The 23,132-nt window shown below is 38.4% G+C and overlaps 1 protein-coding gene across 7 annotated transcripts in view; it reads right to left on the reverse strand.

Annotated features, from left to right (window-relative positions):
* FTO (FTO alpha-ketoglutarate dependent dioxygenase) overlaps positions 1 to 23,132 on the reverse strand; it is a 327,030-nt gene that overhangs the window by 138,997 nt on the left and 164,901 nt on the right. The window contains exon 9 of one of the 7 annotated variants that reach the window (XM_073307613.1): positions 1,793 to 1,857. The exons of the other annotated variants lie outside the window; for them this stretch is intronic. Coding sequence (XP_073163714.1) covers positions 1,833 to 1,857 — 25 coding nt within the window. The 3' untranslated portion in view covers positions 1,793 to 1,832. The remainder of the gene's footprint in view (positions 1 to 1,792; positions 1,858 to 23,132) is intronic. 7 annotated transcript variants of the gene reach the window in all.

Here is a 23,132-nt window from a genome sequence, read left to right on the forward strand (position 1 = left end):
TTGGAAGGAACTGTGACAAAGTTCCTCCTCTGCCTTGGTAGGTCCTGTGCTTATTGGCGTATTTGCTCACCTCAGAGGTTCACAGCAGCCCTCAGTTTGGCCACTTTCGTGGCTCAAATCTGCCATTCACTCAGTTAGCCTCATCACTGGCCAGCATGGAGAAAAGGAAGAAGAACAATCCCCGCAGTCTCTGCTGATCCACCTAGTGGATCAGGGAACAGGCCAGAGACCTTCCCCTCCGGTGGAACCCACAGTCCAGGTCAACTCCTCGGTATCAAGTAGGGAGTTGGGGGGATGGGGGAAACCCAGGCCCGCCCTCTACTCCGGGTTCCAGCCCAGGGCCCTGTGGATTGCAGCTGTCTACAGTGGCTCCTGTAACTGCTGCGTGACAGCTACAACTCCCTGGGCTACTTCCCCATGGCCTCCTCCCATCACCTTCTTTATTCTCACCACAGGACCTTCCTCTTGATGTCTGATAATGCTTGTACTTCTCAGCCTTCCAGTAGAACGCCTTCTCACTCTCAGATTCTTGCACCCAGCTCCTTGCACGCATACCACAAACTGAAGTGAGCTCCTTTTTAAAACCCAGGTGCCCTGATTAGCCTGCCTGTCTTAATTGATTCTGGCAGCTTCCTGGTTGGCTGCAGGTGTTCTAATCAGCCTGTCTGCCTTAATTGTTTCCAGAAAGTTCCTGATTGTTCTGGAACCTTCCCTGTTACGTTACCCATGGAAAAGGGACCTACCTAACCTGGGGCTAATATATCTGTCTTCTATCATTCTCCTGTAGCCATCTGGCCTGACCCTGTCACAGAACATAATTTATCATCACAGACAATGCATTTTTTTCCTCTGTAAAAGTGCTTATGCCTCAGTCTAGTACAGGCCAATTGTGATGCAAGTACTTTTATTGAATATTTTATTGTGATTTAGGTAGGCTTAGTACATTTAATCACTTCCTGTAAAATGTATGGGGGTGAGATCTTTCAACCCATTTGACTAAAGCTTTAAAAGCCATTGGTGAGAAAATGACTACACCATGTTTAAAATTCCATATAAATGTATCAACTTTTCTTACCACTAAAATAGTTACTAGACTCCCATTGGTTGTTTTGCTGGGCACCAAAAGCAAAAAGAAAAACCTGTAATCAGCAGAAGTAGCTGAGTGAGGGGCATAAAGTCATCTGGACTAGTAAATCATTAAGATTTGATAGTACATTGCTTAAATAGTATAAACGTTTTATAGCATTTACTTCATCATTTATGGTTTCTAAGCTTATGATGTATTTCTAGTTTGATAATAATTTGTATTGTACTGTGAAGTACAGATCCACACACTGCTTTTAAACAGATTTAGGAACTGCAATATGCAGCAATAAAAACACAGTTTTGATATTCAGTAAGAAATACAGTATATGATAAAGAATAGCACAATAACCCAAAATAAAGCAGGATAACATAGCTCCTATAACTAATGTAATGCATCTATACTTGAAAGAGCTTCCTAGAATGATGTTTCATCTAAAAAGCCCAAAATTCTGTTCATATACCCATTCTTTTCTACTAGGGATTTCCCCTATTTTCCTGCACTGAATGGTTCTATATTTCAGACAGTGAGCAGTGTTCAAGATCCCAAAGTCCTATGGCCAAATACTCAAAATTAATGATATTCAGGAGAAGCCTAGCAGGGGAAAATGTGTTGTAACAATTTTTCTAATGCTGAAATACCACATCACCAAATGTTCCTGTCAAAGCATGGTTTAATTACCTTGGCACCCATGCCACTTATAATCACCTGTCATTAGCAACAATGCTTGCATCTGTTTACACGTCTGTCAGAAACGCCAGCCCAGCTGAAGTCTAAGAAAAAAGACAAGTTTTACTAGGACATGACCCAGATGTGAAAAGGTCATCTTAAGGTTATCCATCCCCAGAGTGAAATGTGCAGATCATCAAAAAGGTAGCAGTGTTCAGTGGACATTTTTAACAGATGTTTTTTAGGAAGCACACAGATCTTTGTTAATATTTCCCTAGTTTATAATCCACTCAATTTTTTTAATATAAAAAGGCTTGATGTTATCAAAGCAATAATTTTGTAATTTCAAAACTTTATTCTTTTTAACATTGTTCTGGGCTTTGGGGTTTGTTTTTTGGTGGAATATCTTCCAAATTTAGCTTCCTTTTACCCAGGGTGATAATAATTTGCTGGACTCTACTCCATTAAATTGTTCATTTATTGATTACCTGTTTCCTTGAAGGCAACCAAGAGTCCAGCTTCTAGAGTAAATATCTTTCTAATTGAAACAGGCATATAGCATATAGTTCCTTTAATAACAGAGTGAAGCAATGATGTCAAGTGGCCATTTCTAAATTGTTAAGAATCTATTGGCAATAACATTGTAAAAACTTCAGATTTTGCCATGCTGCAGCTAAAATCCAATTCCATAAAACCAATTCTTCATACTGCTTCTGAAAATTCACATCTCTGGCAGGCTGCCTCTTCAAATGTCAATGGGCTAGTCCAAAAGTGATGTCTTGCTAATTCTGGTTTGGATTTCTCCCACAGAGGGAGGACAAAACCTTTCATTTGAGGCTAACTTTGCTCCACTATGTCTCTACAGATGGCAAAGTGAATTTTGTAGATTTTTATGGTACTAAGAAACAGTATTACTTTGGTCCTAGAAATCCATCTCAGTAATGAGATTTTGGATCCAGTGAAGTTCTTTATAAGCAGCAGAAATAGGTAAAATAGATAATGTGACATCTTTTCTTGCACTAACATATGACTCCTAATCATACTCAAAGATATAATTCTTCAGCGGAGACATTGTAGGCAGTTTTTAGGATCTCTCTCCTTTATGAAGTAATATAATTAGTTTGTATTTTGACATGTATTTTCATTAGGTATTACAGGTTGTTTATTTCAATACATAACTTACCATTATGAAGTTTTTCACATGCTGGCAGGGTCTCCTTCTCACCCCTACACTCCTATTTACGACACCTCCTCTGAACATAGCTTTTCATAGTTAACATGCATTTGGCTTATTGACTTATGCCACCTTCTAATAGATATATCAGAGTTACTAACCTGCAATACTACCCTTCTTGTTACTACAACTGTTTTTAACAAAATATATTACTGTACTTTATCTCATTTTTCTCATATATAAAAACCATAACATTGTCAATCCCCTTCCCACCACAAAAAGTATGTGTATTTTTAGCTACACAGATTCACCAACCTGGCTTCTATGAAAGTCATTATATATTATAACATAACACCATTCATTCAAGGATGTCAAAGTACTTTAACAGAGGTAGAATAAGTATTTTAACTACATTTATGTGTGAAAATTTGAGACAGAGAAATTAAATCATAGTTCTACACCCCAAAGTTACTCAGAACTGGCCTCCTGCAGACTCTGAATTATGTTTTGGCAAACCTTGCTTACTAGGGGGAAGTAAGAGGTCATACTTTCCATCAATACAGCATGTATTTAACAGATGTGTGTGTGAGCGTACGTGCATGCACAGTGGGTGGGGTAGGAAGTTATTCAAATTGAGTAACCTGACTAAGCCAAGACAGAACTCATTTCAGTATTGTTCATGAAGTTTTTAAATTAAAGTCTTGAAAACAAAATTTATTTCCTTACTCAATTTTTTTTGCTGAGTGAGTGGTGGTGAACAATGAAGCATTTTGGCCAGAATCTAGCTACTGTGTAACAACCTCTGGAACAAGTAGGTATGTAGTCCACATACAAACAAATTTAGCACTCAGTCCTGCAAACACTTACTGTCTGCTCTAGTACTTACTACCATTACTACTCACAATAGACAGCACTACAGCCAGTAGTAAATGTTTTGAAGGAATGGTCCTTTAATATATGCCTGTATTCTTGCTGGGAATAGCCCACTTACATACTCATTTTTCCCGTTCTCTGCACCTGCATGTGTGTAGCACAATGCACAGTTGTCATTGCTGCCTTTGTGGGTACACGATTGTGCACAGACCATCCCATGAACCTTATTATGAGACCTCATCTTTGTGTCACAAGTGCCTGCATAGAAGTGCCTCTGACTTTGAAAGGAGTCGGAATGTAATTCAATAGAAGCTGTGGACTTCAGTCTAGGCCACAATTTTCCCCTTAATAAACTGTCATAACTCACTGTTAATTGCAAAGATTTGAGTGTTGTAATAGGTTGAAGCTATTACCTGGAGGATTGGGAGAACTCAAGGTATGTATTCATTCTGGACTGAAAAAAACCTTGGAAACTGACTTTTTATTTGGCAAAGTTTATTGTATGAAGATTTCTACATCTTTAGATTTTTTCAAACAGAAGTTTGCAATTGTTATAGAAACGTGGCAACATTTAATGGTAAATTTTAATGCATTTTCTACTCCTGTAACACACGTGAAAGGAAGCCAAGAGCTCTTTTTCTTTTACATTATAGTGAAACCCAAACTAGTCTGAATGACTATAAATGGTTACTGTTTGCCTTGGCTCCTACCTGTATCAGATTCAGACTAAGGAATTTTAGGGAAGAAATTACATGGGATAAAATGGATATTTCTAAATTACAAGCCTGCAATTCCAGTTGCTCAGTATATTAGTTTTCTGTCTCACCAAAGAATTCCGTAGAGAAAATTGTGGACTCTGACAACAAAGGATCAAAAATATTTACTTTCATGAGCCAAATGCTTCTTGTTTAGATTATAATGGAGATAGAAAATACAGGTCAAGATCAGTTATATTTTATTAATGAATTTAACAATGGTAGGTTACCAACGGTGTGAAACTTGATTTTAGTCTCTGCTTTAAAATGCACATAATTACATTGAAACCAGTCTCACACACTTTTTGTTTTTTTAAGCTTTTAGATTCTGTACGTTTCTTTTTTTTTTTTAAGTTATAATATTAAAAACTGAGGGGGAAACAGGCATTGTCCATACCATAACTGTTCAGTGAGAGAGGACTTCAGTCTCCAGGATTGCCAACCCACCTTTCTTCATGAACACTAAAAATTGTTTGCATTGTTACACTGGTAGATATTAAGGGCACAAATATGGACTGTCAGATGCCCGTGCAGATAGCTAAGTGGTCTTAAGGCATCCTCTTACTCCTCTGCATGAACTACCCTTGTCTAATAGCAATGTTGAGGGGAGAGCAACATATGCGGGGCTCATACTCCCTACACTTCCAGGCAAATGGATGAAAGAAGGTGGGCATGGGAAGAACCTGGACTTCACTCCTCTAAAGTGTGAATTAGAACAGCATAGAGGAGAAAATAACCTGTGCAAGGTATAAAGCAGATTACTTTCCCTCTGGTGCAAAGGGATAACTAGGGCCTACATTGTGATTCCTAGGCCTCAAACACGTGCTGCCTCCTTAAATCAGGGCTTATGGCAAAGCCACAACTGAGCTGTAACTAGGCAAATTCATTTTAAGAGATACACCCCAAAGCAGTAACCAGTGAATTAAAGGGAAACTGATTGCACCTGGTTCACAAAGAGCCAGGCCTAATTTTCAAGCATCACAGCTCCCATTGCCTGTAATGCTTAGCACCCTGAATAACAGGCCTAACTTTTGAGCTTATAAGTGAATGATGAATCCTTCTGCTTCTGGGGTAGTACCACAGAGAGCCAAATCACTCCCTGCGCATGTTTTTCCTGTGTAGCAGCCAGGAGTTGGAACGTTTTGTTCTCTTGAAGTGGAGTGGTCCATCAGTGCAGAAGCTGTGTCCCGCCACATGCCACACAAGACAGCCCCCAACCTCAAGGAGCCACAGTCTCATGGTATCCATGACTGCTATTGTCCTCTTATTACTCATCAGTAACAGGGGGCAGGATTCACTGTGGAGCGGCAGAACCAATGTAAATTAATGTTAAACAGAGTAGTTGGCAACCCAACTCCATACCATCTCCTACTCTACTACTTTCCATACAGGACTGCTCTCCCCATAGAGAACCCACACAAGATTAGGGGAGAAGAAAAATTTTCTTGCCTAAACTCCTGGGGACAGGCACCATCCTATTTTTCTAAAGCATCGCACTCTGCTGCCACTCAGCAAATAATCAATAACAACTTGAAACAAGCCAGCAGACCTTGTACTCCAAATTCCTAGGTTCTATTGTACCTTTTCATAACACAGGATGAGTTGGAATACAGGATAAGAATACAGTACAAGATAAAGCCCCAGGTCTAACACTGGTATAACTCCACTGCTTTCCACTGAGTAGTTCCCAATTTATACCAGTGTCAGCAGACAAATTAGCTAGTATGTCTGTGACCCTATAATAGTAGCTGAAATAGCACAGAAGAGTCTTCAGCATCAGTTTAACTAAGACCACAAGAGTTTACCAGATATTCACTAAAGATAAAAAGCTCCTAAAATTACTAATGAGGAAATGTTTGTAAGATTTTTCCCTAAATAAAAATCGTACTTCTATTCCTTATTCTTAACTGATGAAGTTATTCTTCATGTAGCTATGACGCAGACTGATGCAGCTTTCCCATTGTGCATGCAGCACTGCCAATGCGAAGCATTCAAAACTCATGAGTCAGGTTCCAAAAAATCATGGCTACATAGCATAATAAATCTGGGGTCTCTTTACTTGCCTTCTCAGCAGCCATGAGGGCTGGAAACTTACTTTAAAAAAAAATTGTAAGCTAAGATTTTCACGTGATCACATGACTCCAAAAATACCAAATAATGTGAGATTCATGATAAAACTGTTAGCGTTAGCATCTCCAAGCCCAACAACGTCCACATCCTCAACGTCCCAGGCAATATGTGAGCACAGGCCCAGTGCTGTCCTTCTAACAATCTGGCATCTTTAAATGCAATTTAGCTCTTATTAGATAAGGAGTGATATTGACCAATGATCTTCAAAGACCATAAAACTCATCCTACTTTCAGTAGGCCCCAGGCTGAACGTGGTTTCGTTTATATAAAATTAGCACTTTATCTTTTCATTCCATTATTCAACACTCATTCAATATGGTATGTTATAAGAAATGTATGTTGCCTGATCTGTTGATTGTCTATTGATTACTTTCGAAACCCCAAATGACAAATTAGCACTCTGAGGTTTGGCAGGTTTCAGCTCCAAGATCAAGCCCAGAGTTATTAGAATTACAATTCAGTTGGAAACCTCAATATGCATGGCTGCAACACTCACACTTGGGAAAAAGCTTTTGACTTTGCAATAGTCTTATTAACACAATTAGTAAATACATAAGTACCGATCCAAACAAGAATGTAACAGTAATGCATTATTAACTTTATGTCCAGTGTCATACACATACTCTCCCAATTCCTGTAGAGACAGGTGGTGGTCCATTAGGGTTCAGTCCTATCTCTGGCATGCCAAGTGATCCAATGGTCAAGTCCCACTGGCCTAGGCCAGTGGTTCTCAAACTTTTTTTTCGTGGACCACTTGAAAACTTCTGAGGGTCTTGGCAGACCACTTAATGATCTTTTCAAATGTTGTTTGTACTGTTAGCTAACTATTGTAAAGCACTTTGGATAAAAGTGTTATATAAAAAAAACACCCTTAATAATAATTAATGTTTTTTGTTCTACAAATAAAAGCACACAACTCATATTTTAATATCAGTAGTCTTACCTTTCTAATGCAATGGATGTGCCCTCTCTCCCCCGCCGCACCAGCCCCTGAGCTGGGGCTGGGAAGGAGTGGAATCTCTTCCCCTCTCCCCCACCACAGCAGCCCCCAAGCTTGGGCTGGGAAGGAGGGGGATATCCCCCACTGCAGCAGCCCCCGAGCTGGGGCTTGGAAGGAGGGGGAGGTCTCTCCCTCTCTCCCCCCGCCACAGCAGCCAGAGCTGAGGCTGAGAAGGAGGGCCATCTCTCCCTGGCAGCAGGAGCCCTAGAGCTGGGGAAAGTTGCCTCTTTCTCTGGCTGCCGCAGCCCTGCACATCCCAAATTCCCCCCACTCCCTCTTCTCACTCCTCTTCCCCCTCCCACCTACCCTCTATTCCCCCCGAGGCCACCACCTCACCTTACATGTGTGTCTTCTCCAGGGTCCAGGCACCTAATTAATGGAGCCATGCCTGCACGTCTCCACTAATTAGGTGGGTGGCCCTTCATTCTCTTGTGTGCAGCAGCCCAGATGTGCACCTTAGAGGGATCCATCCGCGGACCACCTGAATGGAGCTCGTGGACCACAGGTGGTCTACGGACCACAGTTTGAGAACCTCTGGTCTAGGCTGTAGTTAGCCCTATTACAGGATCTGATGACTGCCATGAATATTCATAAGGGTGTTCAGCCTCCTTTGCCCTTAATTAATTTCCTCTCCCTCGTATTGTTGCAGTGTCCCTATTCTATAGGTGAGCATATGAATTATCTTAACCTTATTAGCATATACATTAATTGGTTATTATAGCAATCCTGCTGTTAAGCATCTGCTGATATTCCTATCCTACAATACTGAAACTGGCATCAACTAACTTTTTGCAGGTACCTGTCAGCACTTTATACAAAATATCAGAAGAACTGTTTATTGCAAAATTATATCTTATGTCAACTTGTAACTTAGGGTTACTGCTGGTCAGCTTATTTATGCTAAGACTTATAGCCCTAACTTCCTTATGCTAAGTGATTACACTAATGTCTTACAGGTTTGGGCCTGGAGGCCTCTTGCATTACTGCTTTATACATGTATCTTATCTTTTTACTTAAAAGCTAACTTTAAACTAATACGTTAACCCATAGGCTAAGTCCTAGGCTACATGTGTAAGGAGTAAAGCATTTTCCATACCATGATTTAAAGTGATCCATAACTATCTAAATTTAAAGGAACTTCCTCCCATGAGGTGCATTCAACCTCATTGAAAAAACAACCTATGATACTTGTATATGCTCATTATTTTCACTCTTTTCACTGTCCCAGATTTGGAATAATGATTACAAATAACTGTGTCCTTAAGAAGAAAGTTCTCAGATATTATGAAACAGGATTTGGGGACCTGGAAATTTTTAGCCACTCAACATGGTTAAGTTAGTTCTACTCATTTGTTATGACCCTCAAAAGAAATTTTTTAACATTATTTAAATATACTCATACGTAATAAACCCCAGAGCCTCAGCATTCTAAATAAGATACATTATATATTAGCAAAGATAAATGACTTATGAAAGCTAAATTAACATATCTATAGCAAATATATTACCACAGTATAATATGGGACATAAAGGTTTGCATGTGCATCATTAGCTTTGCTATAATAAATGATGCACTGAATGTGATGTATAATACAGTAAAGAAAACACAGCTGTTTGTTTCTGTAGAGAAGTGCATAGGTGCACTGCACCTGAGAGTGCAAACACTTAATAACCCCTCAACAGTGAGGCTGTGGTGCTTATAACAGCTATTGCTGATAACCATTATCTATGGATAATTAACCATGTCAGGACACTGAGGTCCTTACATGAGGTCCTCATAATTCCCCACTAAGGGAGAGACAGTATAAAATTATTATAATATATTACTAATATTTAACAATAAGACCATATCTTTTGTGTTTTATTAATGGAAGATGTATGTTATGGCTGGGATTAAATTATTATTGGTTTCTCTGTGCATTTTATACAGTGTTTTACAAAACCTAGCCCTTTACTGCTAAACAAAGTGACAAGCCAAAATCAAGCACCGTATGTAAAGAGAACACATTTTCATTTGTTAATACATTATTCATGTTCATGCACATTTTTAATATATTATTAACACATTTGTCTAGCATTTGCTTTTTGAAAAGCAAATTTAGAGAGCGGGGGGGAAAGTAATTCCAAAATAAAACGTCTTTTTCACCCCCCCCAAACAATGCAAATCAACAAATTTTGAACTCTGGAAGCCCTCATATTTCTATTCCAAGCATTTTGTTCATTTTTAAAATCAGCCAATAAAAGAAAATATTTTAATCACTCAATAAAAAGGCTTTTTGACATGTGAAGACAAAAGCCTCAGGACATTTATTAAGAGACTTCCTACTGTGCTGGGCTTTGTTGTAGCTCGTAATTAAAATCACACCTGAGCAGGACCATCTGTGAGAGTGTATTAAGTTTCTTATAAAACATGAAAATTCTTTTATTTTTTCATGAAAACGCCAATAAATCTTGTACATACTTTTGTGTGAAACAGAAAATAATGTGCTTAAATAAAGCTAAGGTTTTGAATTAAAAAGCGAGCCAATTAAAAATAAAAAGTGAATTCTATTTTAGGATTCATAACTGATGGCACCTAATGACACTTAAGTATATTTAAATCACAATTTGTAATTACAAAAATATTAAAATAAAAGGAACACTAATCTTTTTCTTCATAATGTTTCTGACAATTTGTGGTTTTCTTAAAGTTTCCTTTCATCAGATGAAGAGGAAAAAAAATAAGGTGAGAATTCCTGGACTAATATTTTTCATTTCAATGACAGCTGAGAGCACTCAGCAAGGGTTGATCAGCATCTTTCAGGATCAACCTCTACATTGGTGGAAATTATGTTAAGATTATAAAAATGTTTAAAACTTTGAGTCATTAATTTAAATTTTGAGAGGAAATCATTATGTATTTCATAAACAAAGACAGGATATTATAAAACGTGCAACAGTTACATGAATTCCAAATAGATACAGAGCAGGATTCTATATAGAAATACTTGATGAGAAAGCAGATCTCTAAATGTAACCCTGGTCCGTGAAGCATATAGGTGTCTATGCAGCAATGTACTTTAAGCTCATGTTTTAAAGCATGTGCTTAGGTTAGCGGTTCTCAAACTTCATTGCACCGCAACCCCCTTCTGACAAAATTACTACACGACCCCATGGGGGGGGGACGAAAGCCTGAGCTCTGCTGCCCTGGCTGGGGGGAGGAACAGGGGTGTGGGGGGGAAAGCCCAAGATCTTCAGCCCTGGGCAGGGGGCCTGTAACCAGGGCTGAAGCCGAAGCCTGAGCCCTGCTTCCCAGAGCTGAAGCCCTCAGGCTTCAGCCCCAGGTGGTGGAGCTCAAAGTTCAGCTTCAGCCCCGGGCCCCAGAAAGTCTAACACCAGTCCTGGTGACCCCATTAAAACAGGGTCATGACCCGACCCACAGTTTGAGAACCGCTGACTTAAATCCCATTGACTGAAAGTCCATTGACAATGGGACCTAAGAACATACTTAAGGTTAGGCACATGCTTAAGATGCTTAGCTGAACTGGGGCCTTAAAAACATGTGTAACTTAAGTACATAAGTAGAGCCACTGATTTGATTACAAGGTATGTTCCTTCAGTGGGACCATTTCTCTGCTTAAAGGTACTCGTGTGCCTAAGTGCTCTGTTGGATGTGGCATAGGTGTGTAATGACGTTCTTGTTTCTTGACCATATAAAATGAATTATGCAAATACAATTATATGGAATGTATGTGGTTTGAACAATCCTACTGAAGAAAAATTTTAAACTTCTGACTCAAGACCAATTGTAAAATGGCTCTCTTACAAGAGACCCATTTATCAGAAATTGACCATGAAACACTGAAAAGGGGCAAAGTGTGACAAATTTATTTTTCATCTCACTACAATAAAGAAAAGAAAAGGTTTAGCAGTACTGGCAAACAAAAATAATCCCAACATTTCTCCCATAGTAGAGTTTGACAAAGGAAAAAGTACTATGATAAGAGGTTAATGGGAGGGACAAGAAATAACTATGCAATATGATCTGCATGGGCAGACTTCTGTGTTCATTCAGAGCCTTGACAACTTCCAAACTCCACATGTACATGTAGGTACTCATATATGGATTAGAGTTTATGATTAATTCACGTCCCAAATAAGAAAATCCAAAGTTAAAGCCGTCATGCTAATTTTAGTTGCTGTAAACAAACCAAAACCACAGTGATTTTTTTTTAAAGAAGAATACTCAGGCTTTAATGTTTATTTGTGGCAATAATATAATAAAGTACATTTCTGCATAGAGACTTATGTGCTTCATGGGGTTACATTTAGAGATCTGCTTTCTCATCGAGAATTTCTATAAAGAATCCTGCTCTGTGGCTATTTGGAATTCATGTAACTGTTGCACTTTTTTATAATATTCTGTTTTTGTTTTTGAAATACATTACGATTTCCTCTCAAAACTTTGATATAAGTGCTTTCAGTATTTGTACATATTTGTTTTACAAAACTTTTTTTAATATTTACGTATTTGTGTACCTGGTAGATTTCAACTGCACTGGGAAAATGCATACTTTCATATATATACTATTTCAAAAATGTCTTCCTTTATGCAAAGAAAAATGTCTGATTGAGTTTGTTTTACAAACTGCATATTCATAAATAAGAGTTTATAACTCTAAATAAATTGCATTTTCCCCAAAGTGTTTTGACCTATTACTGACCCTACCTTAAAAATTCATTTTCTTCCTGAGTTGTTGACTCAACAGAATATAATGACTCCTTTGGTGCAGTTTTGTTCTATTATGTCAATCCAGCTGCATCCAAAAAAAACCCCAAAACCCAACAGCCCAAACTCTAAAATTTCCAATGATTTTTTAAAAACTCTTCAAGTGTGACAGCAGATTTCTGTGGCAGCCACTTTTTAGGCTCTCCTCCACCCCCCTTTTTAAAGTAACTTTAATATATTTTCCCAAATGACCTATGGCTTCATAATATCAGTAGTTCAATCACTTTCCAAGTTATAGTTTTTCTTTTGAAGTTGGCCTCAGGCTATACAGTGCAGGGAAACAAAAGCACTTTATTCTGGTAAGGTTTTCTTTTTCAGTTGCATAAAACAAAATTTTTATATTTAAAAGAAATACTTCTGTACTGATAGTTTTGCATGCCAAGTTCAGTCAGAAAAGACTGTTTCCAACCAAATCTCTCTCTCCTGAAACAGTATTAAAATGGAACTCTGACAGACCCTCATATTGACAGTTTAAAAGACATTTACTGAGGCCTTATTCTGGTCTCTGTTACATTAAGTTAAATCAACGGTAACTTTACTGAAGTCAGTGGAGATACACTGATGTAAAACCAATGTATGTGAGAACAGAATTAAGCCTCGAGGATTCATTAACACTTTTTTCATATAAATCAATATACCTACCTCTTTGAAGCATGCAATAGTCTGACCAGTCCTTTTGAAACCAGTACTGGACTCCAGCAATCTTAAAAATTACTGCTCTATCCCCAATCTTCTTTTCCTAAGAAAACTCATCCAAAAATTAGAGACAACCATACTTTAACAACTGCTAATCAATGCAGATATCCTTAATCCTTCTCAACCAGAATGCAGACTGAGCCACAATATTGGGACCATTTTGGTGACACTGATGGATGATCTCCATATAGTTATGGTCAGAAGTCAAACTTCAGTTGAGAGACAAGGTGGATGAGGTAATATCTTGTATTGGACCAACTTTTGTTGGTGAGAGAGAGAAGCTTTCAAGCCACAGAAGTTGGTCCAATAAAAGCTATTATCTCACCCACATTGTCTCTCTGGTATCCTGGGACTGACATGGCTACAACTACACAGCAAACTTTAGTTGGTCACACAAGGTGTTACATATAGGAGCCACGCAGGGTGGAGCAATGTACCACTAAATGGTATACACCGAAAATAAATAACTCTTTCTCCCTTCCCTTTTCCTCCTCCCCCACCCCGAGAGCAAAGAAAGGAGGAAGCAAGGGAGGAATTATGTCTCTGAGGCACAATGCTTCTGGGCAGGATGATGCAGTTTGCATATCACACCTGCTCGAGGCTGTCCCTGAAGGCATAATCTAGCTCTGAATAACAAAGATAAGATAAGAGTTGGAGTTCCGGTTCCTTAAAAAGGCTGAAATTTAGGAGTCTTTTCTCTTCTCAAGAGAAGAACATGCTCTATGCTGATGAGGGGGAGGGAGGAGAGAGACAGAGACTCTCCCATTGGCCTTAAAAAACCACCCAGGCGAGCAGCAGAAGCAATGTCGGCGGCAGAAGCTCTCCCACTGACATAGCGCTGTGCACACGAGCACTTATGTCGGTGTAACTTATATCACTCAGGGGGTTAGAATATTCACAACCCTGAGCAACATAAGTTTTGCCAACATAGGCTGTAGCATAGACATAGCCCAAGTGTACCATATTTGGGGGCAAGTGGACCTCGAAATGTATCAAAGACACATTTCCTGGAATTTCCAGGGGAAAAAAGAAAGTGACAATGAATCTATGGTAGCACCTAGCTAATGCACTTTTCAGTAATTTCTACATGCAGATGCCTTCATTCCCTACTTTGCAAAGGTTTAAAGGCAGGGTGCTTATAAATTAAGGTCTCACTTACCAAATCTTCATTATTTTGAAAAATTTGCTCCGGGACATTATAAATTATCAAAAATAATTAAAATTGAATTACAGCTGTTAAAACAAATGAACAAACTGCATTTTGTGATGCATTGTCCTTGCTGATTTTTATTATTGTGCATATTCTCCTTGAGTCAGTTCACAACATTTATTCATTCACAAAGGCCCTGTGTATTTGCATCTGCAGCACCTCTGACTCTATGTGGAATTGCACAAGCACCAACTTTCAGTGTTCATTCATCTGCCCTGTCAGCTATAGGCAACAGGGGGAGACACCAGTGACTAAACATGGGATGCTTTTGAATGGTATGAAAGTGCAGAGAAAACTGCGCCATCAGAAAACCTGACTTGTAGTTAATAAAGACAAATGCTTAGGGGGCACTCCCAAAGCTTGAAAGCTTTCCAAACTAACTCATGATCCAGAATTTCAAAGGAAGATCCGTCAGCAATAAAAGGGCATTTACAGTAACTATACAAATATGTTTAATGAAAGTCTCATCTAGTTGTGAGTACTTTGTCTTTTTTTTTTAAAGCCCCAAGGGCTTGAACAGAGTTTGCAATTCTTGTGAGAGAAAAATTAAACAAACACACACTTCATAAAAATAATCCCAATATAAAAACATGCTTATGTAATGCCAAACTTTCATACAAATTACTTAGCAATTAAATCTCACCTCATCAAATTATGTATGTGAAATAAAAAGGAACAGATGTGCTCCTCCAAACCCACCGCTTCCTACAAGTAAATTAACAATCATTTTACAACCCAGTGAATTACTGGGTGTGTGCGTCTGGTGCTAATCATTCCCCCACACTCCCCACCAACACCACAGACCCAACATAACACTGAGTTATTTATAGAGTTATCTATCTGAGACTTTGCAGATGATGCCTAACATCATGACAACAGTGAAGAGAAAAGGTCTCCGTACCTGCCTAACTAAAACAAGTTTCTGTAAAGTAATGAATAGAGACAGCTTGGGGACCATCCACCTGCACTGCCTGCCTTTTACTGCCTGCAAAGTGAAACCACAAGGGATTGGCAGAAGGTACTTGTCTGACAGGGCCAGGACAGCCTTTCTCCTCAGTGACAGTCTGGGCCTAGCATCTTAAACTTGACCCACCATAATTCCTTCACAATGCAGCAGCAAGGCAGCTGACAGTAGCAGCTGCACCTCCTAAGCGAGATGGATGGAATTTTCATAACTAGTTCCCCAAGTTACATTTTACCTTCAAGATAATTTATGAGCTGCTCTGGAGCCTTGAAGAGACAATATGCTTGCCATAACATTAACTGTAACAGTCTTGTAGGTTATAATTAACACTGGGAGGGTAGCACCAACTGGATGAAACACGTGACATAATTGATGGTGAAACTGGAAATTAAGGAAACTAACAATATCATTACTGTGCACATCACTTTAGTGAAACCTATTCTTTCCAGGCATTAATTGCAATCTCCTTCTAATGTACACATTGTGATGGGAAGTGGATGAGTGTCACAGCTAGGAGGAGGTGGATTTGCTGGCAAGGCCACCTTGCACCTGGGCTGATGTATATATTGTTTTCTGCCGGGAAGAGAGATATACATGTCAAAGCAGCCGCAGCACCGGAACATCTGGCAGTATGAACACTGTAGCTTTGAGATAGATGATTGCTCAAGCCTCATAGAATTTTTTATTTTCTCTGTAAGCAGTATTCTTTTTCCTGTAGGAAAAAAATCCTCCCTGAGATTTCACTTAATGGCACACATTATTAATTTAAATGACTTGCATGACTAAGAACATTTTAACTTTACTTTTATATTGCCACAAGTTAGCAGTGAATTAGGATTTTCCACTAGTGTATTATCCTCCAGGTTTATTACATTAGCCTTTAGAAACACTGTAGAGTGATCTTTTTAGCATCTTATCTGTCAAGGGGATACTGAACAGACATAGAGATGCTAGTGAGCTAATTAATCAGAAATAATTTCATAAACTGCTGCCGTCTTTGAAAAGGATAACATGCCATTTATCCACCCATACCTAATACTCCACTATTCTAACCAAGACGGAAGGAACCATTAATGCAATGTATTTATTTGAATCTCTCTCAAATTATTCTAACATAACTTTTTTTTTTGTCCCTAGACAAGATATTGGACAATGTTCAGATAAATGGTGAAACAGTGTCACCTACAGGCAAGCAAAGCTGTTAATAACCCAACTCCCATTCTATCACTTCGCAAGTGACAGCTAAATTTAGGCTTTATCTATAAGCTGGAAAATACATTGAAGGAGAAATGTCTAAGATACACTTGGGACGCCCTAATATAAAATAAAATTACTGCTCTTAGTGTGTGGCAAATCATCTGCTACGATAAACACTGTGTACAGTGAGTGATTAATCCATTATAAACTGGACAAATTGTTAACCTTTCATCTCCAGGGCATCTCCTCAAATCAACTTTGACCATGATGGTCAAAAGTCATTCTTATTAAAGGATCTGAAAACTCTAGAAAGACACATTTTGGCCTTCTAAGATATATAAATATATCCCCAGTATCAGATAAACCCCTCCCCACAACCCATAACCTTTATTAAAATGCTGCTGAGGGTGCAATTTGTAGAGAGTAAAACACCTTCCTTATTTACCACAAGTCAAGATTGATCATATTAGTGGAAAACTAAAGATTGGTGAATACAGGGAAAAAACCGTGAATATTCTTTTAATTTTTAAAGAAAATTCTTTTTACTGTATTTGCATCACACTTTTCTGTTAACTTGCCAGATATTCTAGCAAATTAATTTACTGGCAGGAATGTTTGCAGAAACAGCAAATTTTAAGCAAATGTTGGAGATTTCCAGAAAGTACATTCTGAATTCATAATCACACAGTCATGCGAGAACCCAATTCTAAATAGTCACTCTCATCCAATCTCATCCAATATTAAATGAGCTGTGTGTTTGATCAAAACTAACCAATATGGTTTCAGCTTCAGATACATAATTGCAATGACCTTTCCCCAAACAATCTGCAGACCAAAATTCTCCATAATTATGTACCAAATAATTTCAGATAGTGAATAAATCTGAGAAGATAGCAATCTGCTCAAAGAGAATTTGCAGAGAAAGTGGTGAAACTAATATAACGAATTATTTGTTCTGTTTTATTCACAACATATTTTGGGCCAAATTCTAACATCAGTTACACCAACCTTACAAATATAACTGATGAAAAAAAATTGCCAGTCTTTCAATGAGTCTGGTATACCCTCTCAGTATCAGGTCCAAAAGCTCTCAGAACTCTCTCTCTGAAAGCAGGCTACTCTCTCTCTTTCCCTCTCTCCTTCCGAGCTCTCACCACCTCTGCTTTTAATTGCCTAACACTTCCCCTAACTTCTTTTTCTATACTCTGCATATTCACTGCCTCTGTCTAAGAAATTATTTTCGGTCCATCTCCATCTGTGTTTATGATTTTGCAATTCTTTTTCTAGATGACACCAGAGTCCTTCATTAATATTCTTTAATAAGCTTTTTGCCCATGCATTATTTCTGCTTCATCACCAACCCAGGTTAGGTAATTCCTAGTACACTCAATATGGTAATATGAAACTTTTCAATGGTATTGCAACTCAGGAGCATATTTGTTAGTAATTCAAAGGTATTGCTTTCCTTCTAAAGGTTTCCTTTTGTAGGCATAGATCCCAGTAAGTTTCAGTGGTTTACAAAGTATTTTTCTTTCTACTACCACCCTATAATCCCTAAATTGTTTTCTCATTCATGGTCTATAGACATTCCCTACATGTCATTAGGGCCATGGATATGAAAACAATACAGCTTATGTAAGAGGTCCCTTAGTCCTTATCTTTTTAAAATAACATATCTAACCATAAACTGTGCAAATGTTAGAAAGATGCCATCTTTGCAGCTACAGACTATATTTCTAAAGACTTCTTTCCAGTTCGTCTCATTCCCCTTAGCCTGAGACCCAGCCTCTGGTCTCCAGACAAAAGTTGCCTCCCTTCCTGTCCACTATTGCTGACATGGTCCTGCAATCTGTAACATGGCTATCAGCAGTATATTTGTGATAAATGTGTAAATCTGCACATATTTATACCCACACATTTTTAAATACATGTAAAGTTCTTTATGAAGAAGACTACAGACGGGTGTCCTCTCTTCATATGGAAGGTAAAGAGCAGGTAATAATACTGCAAGTCCCTCACTCATTGGAAAAATAACTTGTCAGAACCCTGGCATGGAGAAATCACTTCTCCTGTTGAGGACACATTGTTCTGTTGCTATGTCCATTTGATTTTTGGCTTCTCTTAAAACATCAGCAAAGGTATAAATTAGTGTCTGTTGTGATAGTGGCATTATATTAAATACACACTTGCCTACTAGGACTGAAGAACCAGTGCATTTTCCATAGGCCATCAAACAGAAATCCAAAAGGAATGACATTTTGGCACTACCAACCTGACCCACAACTGAGCTAGTAACTGGAGATGAAAGGCTTTGCTTTTCATTATTAATTCCCAACATCATGGAGTCCCATATATGTGATGAAAATTTAGTAACACACAAGACTGACACTTGAGTATCTAAGACTTAAGTCCTGTACTTGTACCTGTTCACTTACATCTTTTGGAATGGTGAGAATAGCACAGAATTTGGCTGACTGCATTTAATTTCCCCATGCTATCCCACAATTTTTCCATATTAACACTATATGCTGATTTTATAACCCAGATCCTCAAAGTTCAAATAGTTTTATACTACATAAAGCTGAATTTAATACAATAACAACTATAATAACATTAACAGCAAAGTCCCCATAGGATAAGGCACCAGTTCTTGGAGAGAAAAGGTAGTTCCATCTCTAACCTCATTTAATCCCAAACTTATATTTTTAAGACAAAGTTTCAGTTTGTACTAAATTTGTGAGCTGGTTTTATGGAGATATCAGGTTTTGAGGCATAAAGGACATTCTGCTAAGAGCAGAGGAAAATAAGAAACCTCAATGGATAGTTTCAAAATACACCTATGACATTCTTTCATTCACTGGGCCAGTCATTCCACATTCCTAGCTCAAAACGACAGTTCTTTAGCTGGAGAGCAACAGACAACAGCTCCATATACACACGCACACTTCTGCTTTTCGCCTCCTCTTCTGCCTCTAGCAGACACCATTGTCTGTAGCAAGAAGGATGACAGCTGATGCTAATGCCACTTTGTGGTTCAGCTGTCAGATGATGTAGCTAACACTCTGTCTCCACAGATTATAAATTTGTCACCTCTGTGACATACTTGATCTCCACCATCTTGCAGCCTGAAAACCCCATAATAACTGAATTCGGATCTGCAAGTGGTAGTGAGTAAATTGTTGCCAAATCACTGGAAAAACAGCACTATCTATTTTCCTTGCCTTGCAATCATGAAATCTTATAAATAAGGAATGGTCACTAGTGCTGACTTCAAAGCCTTGTCCAGATGAACTGAATTCAGACCAACATATAATATTACAATATTTTATTAACAGGGAATTATAGGTATTTTTCCATCATAAAATGAGCATCAAGCGCACTCCATAAAACTGCAGCAATTTCAACAAATTCTCTATTAGGGAAAAAGTGGGCTGTCTGAATCACCAACACTGCTTTTTTGGCTTGGAAACTTTAATCATACTGTAACGAGGGCTAAATCTGTGTCACTTGCCAGGCAATTGGATCTCTCTTTGAAGACCTGGCAGACACCCATAAAGCGGGTATGAAATCAAACGAAAAGTATCAACTAAGATTTCTATGTGACTATATGATTTCGGTTTAAATTTGGGGTATTATGTCTGTTAATGCTACTCATGAGCATGGCTTCTAAGTTCTAAAATTGAAATAAAGTGATCAAGTGGCTTCAGAGCAAACAATTTGTACAGTTTGCTGTAATGAAAGAGCCTGCAAGACTCATAAAAAACAGAGTACGTAACTGGGACTCAAGTTTTGTGACAAACTTTTACAACGGACATCTCTAAAATGCCATACAATGTGAGTCCTCTCAATGGATTTTATACTGAATCTATAAGGTTCTTTGCATCAACTGAAGTTTTTCATGAACTGATTGTATCACGAGGCAGAAAGCAGCGTTATTTGTAAATATCCACAGCTTTTAGACGCAAAGTCTTTTCAAGGTTAGAGAGTCAAGATAGTTTCAAAGAAAAAAAAAATCATGGCTCTTAAACAGCAGTATTTAATCAAGCATCATTTCCATTGTTCTTTAGAGTACTGGCATCTACTGATACCAAGCGTGGCTGGTTCAAAGGCTTTTGAATCAAAGAAACACAAGTGAAAGACTAAAGCAGAAAACAGGAAGGGTCACAAGAAGCAAAAGAGCTGGCAATAACCAACCAAAGAGATGACAAAGGTCACCAGGGACAGATGATCCTCAAACACAACATGAAGAGGACTGACACCTTCACTAAGGTCTCAGAGTTTTGTACATTTGTTTAAAGGCTGTAAGTTTGGACTTTCAATCTTCTCTACAGAGTTTTCATGATGTACGTACAATATGCACTGCCACAGTGTCCATAACAGAAAATACCTTTGCCTTAAAATAAGTGATATTAAGAAAACTATGCTTTCCACAAGTTTGCTTTCTGATACATAGTGAAGACTTGAAAGTTTTGCTTCTTTTTAATAAAAAATAAGTCAAGTCTGCTCTTCCTTTACTTTTCTTGGAGATTTGTTAGCCACAGTATCCAAAATGGTGAATATGACTTGTTCTTGTGCACACTTGCAGGTAACACTTCTTCAGCAGCAGTTCAACAGCTCCTGATACTGACATACATTGTCAGCACTGGATTATTTTTGTAGTATAGACAAGCCTATTGGGGGTGTCAGAGATGTGCAGAATGAGCTCTTAATTTAAGAAGTAGGAGTCTGAATTCCTATAAAGAGAGATGTTCTTCTACCTGTGTTAGTTAAACAGGCATTAATGAAAACAAACAAAAATTAAGAGTTTTAAATAATCTGAATACAAATCTCCCTTGTATTCATTTAGTTTTGTGTCTTTGGTACTTGAGAACTATTCATCTTGAATACTTAAATAGCTCCTATTACTGTATCTGAGCAACTCACAATATAAATTTAATATATTTATTCTCATATCATATCTGTGCGGTACAGGAATGTTATTTTAATTTTACAGATGGGAAACTAAGGCTGGGAGAAACTAAGGGCCAGATATTTGAGATAATCCTTTTGAAATTCCTGCGCAGCATCTTTAGGCACATAAATACCTTTCAAAATCTGTTCTGGTCCTAAGTGATTTGCCCAAAGTCACACAGGAAGCCTGTGGCAAAAGAGGGACTCCCTGGGACTCCCAAGGCCTAGGCTAATGCCCTAACCAGTGGACCGTATTTCAGGGTTTGAATCTTTAGATCCACAATACAGGCTACCACTTGAGCTAACAGAGTAACTACTAGTTCTCTGTCCTTCCAGAGGGTCTTCCTGGGTAGACAAGATCTGAAATGCTAATGTAAAAAAGAAGCAGGAAAAAAAGAAAACCTTTAGGACCTTCTTCATATGTCATGAACCAACAAAATAAGCCAAATCTTCTCACTCATCCCTCAGCCTCCTTGGAAGGTCACTGTCAACATAGACAACACTTACTGAATGTCAGCTTTCCATTATTATTTTTATTACTGTAATGCTTATGAGCCCCAGTCATGGACCAGGAATCCCTTTGTGCTAGATGCTGTACAAACATAGAACAAAAGACAGGCCCTGCCCCAAAGAGTTTACAATCTAAGTATTTCTATTAATCTAAATATTTCTGATGTCACTAACGCAGAATGATCAACAGCCAAGTAACTCCAGTGTAGTGTGAGGTAAATTTGTTTCAAATTAATGGCATACCTTGGAAGAAAGTAAGTAGAGTTACGATGATTCTGATTTAACATTTGCATGTAGTGCCATAGGCATTGACTAGCCAGTCAAGTGGGACCATTTCTAGAACCCCAATTCTTCTGTTTCCTGTTGCAACAAGCATGAAAGTGAAGGTGAAGGGGGGAGGGACCATTTTTCAGACTCAGACCAGCTGTATGACAACTAGTATCTGGTTATAGTCTCTTCTGAGATCTCATTTCAGGCAAACATGTCATCAGCTGATATGGCCCTGACTGTTGGGTCTATTCATTGACCAAGAACATTGCTTAATGCAAGGTCAGTAGCTAATAATGACTATGGATTCATAAATTAATCATGAGTGAGGGCTCCAAATGTGCTTTTAGAACCAAGACCTGGGTGAATAATTTGGCTTGCCCTTTGTTAGCTCAGCTCTGTCTAAATTGGTAGCTGGTATAATACCAGCCAAGAGAAACCAGGAGATAATGTAATCCAAGAATCACATAAATCTGGAAGAGACATCAAGAGGACAATTGGTCCTTCCCTCGGTGCTGAGGCAGGACTGGCATGTAATATCCTTACTTCAGCTGTAGGTAGTACCCAATTTCAAAACCACATTCATCCTTGTTTGAGAGTTTAGAATACGGTTAAAATGGCAAAAGTTGTAGTGTACTGCACTTCATAATTCCAGTCTGAGCTAACTGAGTTTCTGACCCACCTGGTCTTGGAGACACCCAGACTTATTGTTCTGGATGAATTTAGTGTTCGAGCACACAGGAGCTCTTCTGGGTTGGCCTGGAATTTTATGGATGCCTTGAAAACCAAGGACCTACATAAAAAGCCTTCAGGCACTACACAAAAACTTGGATCACATTTCTGGGTGGGATTTGGTGGTTAATAGCGGGTAAAAATAAAATCTCT

Source organism: Lepidochelys kempii, chromosome 12 (assembly GCF_965140285.1).
Source record: "Lepidochelys kempii isolate rLepKem1 chromosome 12, rLepKem1.hap1, whole genome shotgun sequence".
Taxonomy (NCBI): Eukaryota; Metazoa; Chordata; order Testudines; family Cheloniidae; genus Lepidochelys; species Lepidochelys kempii.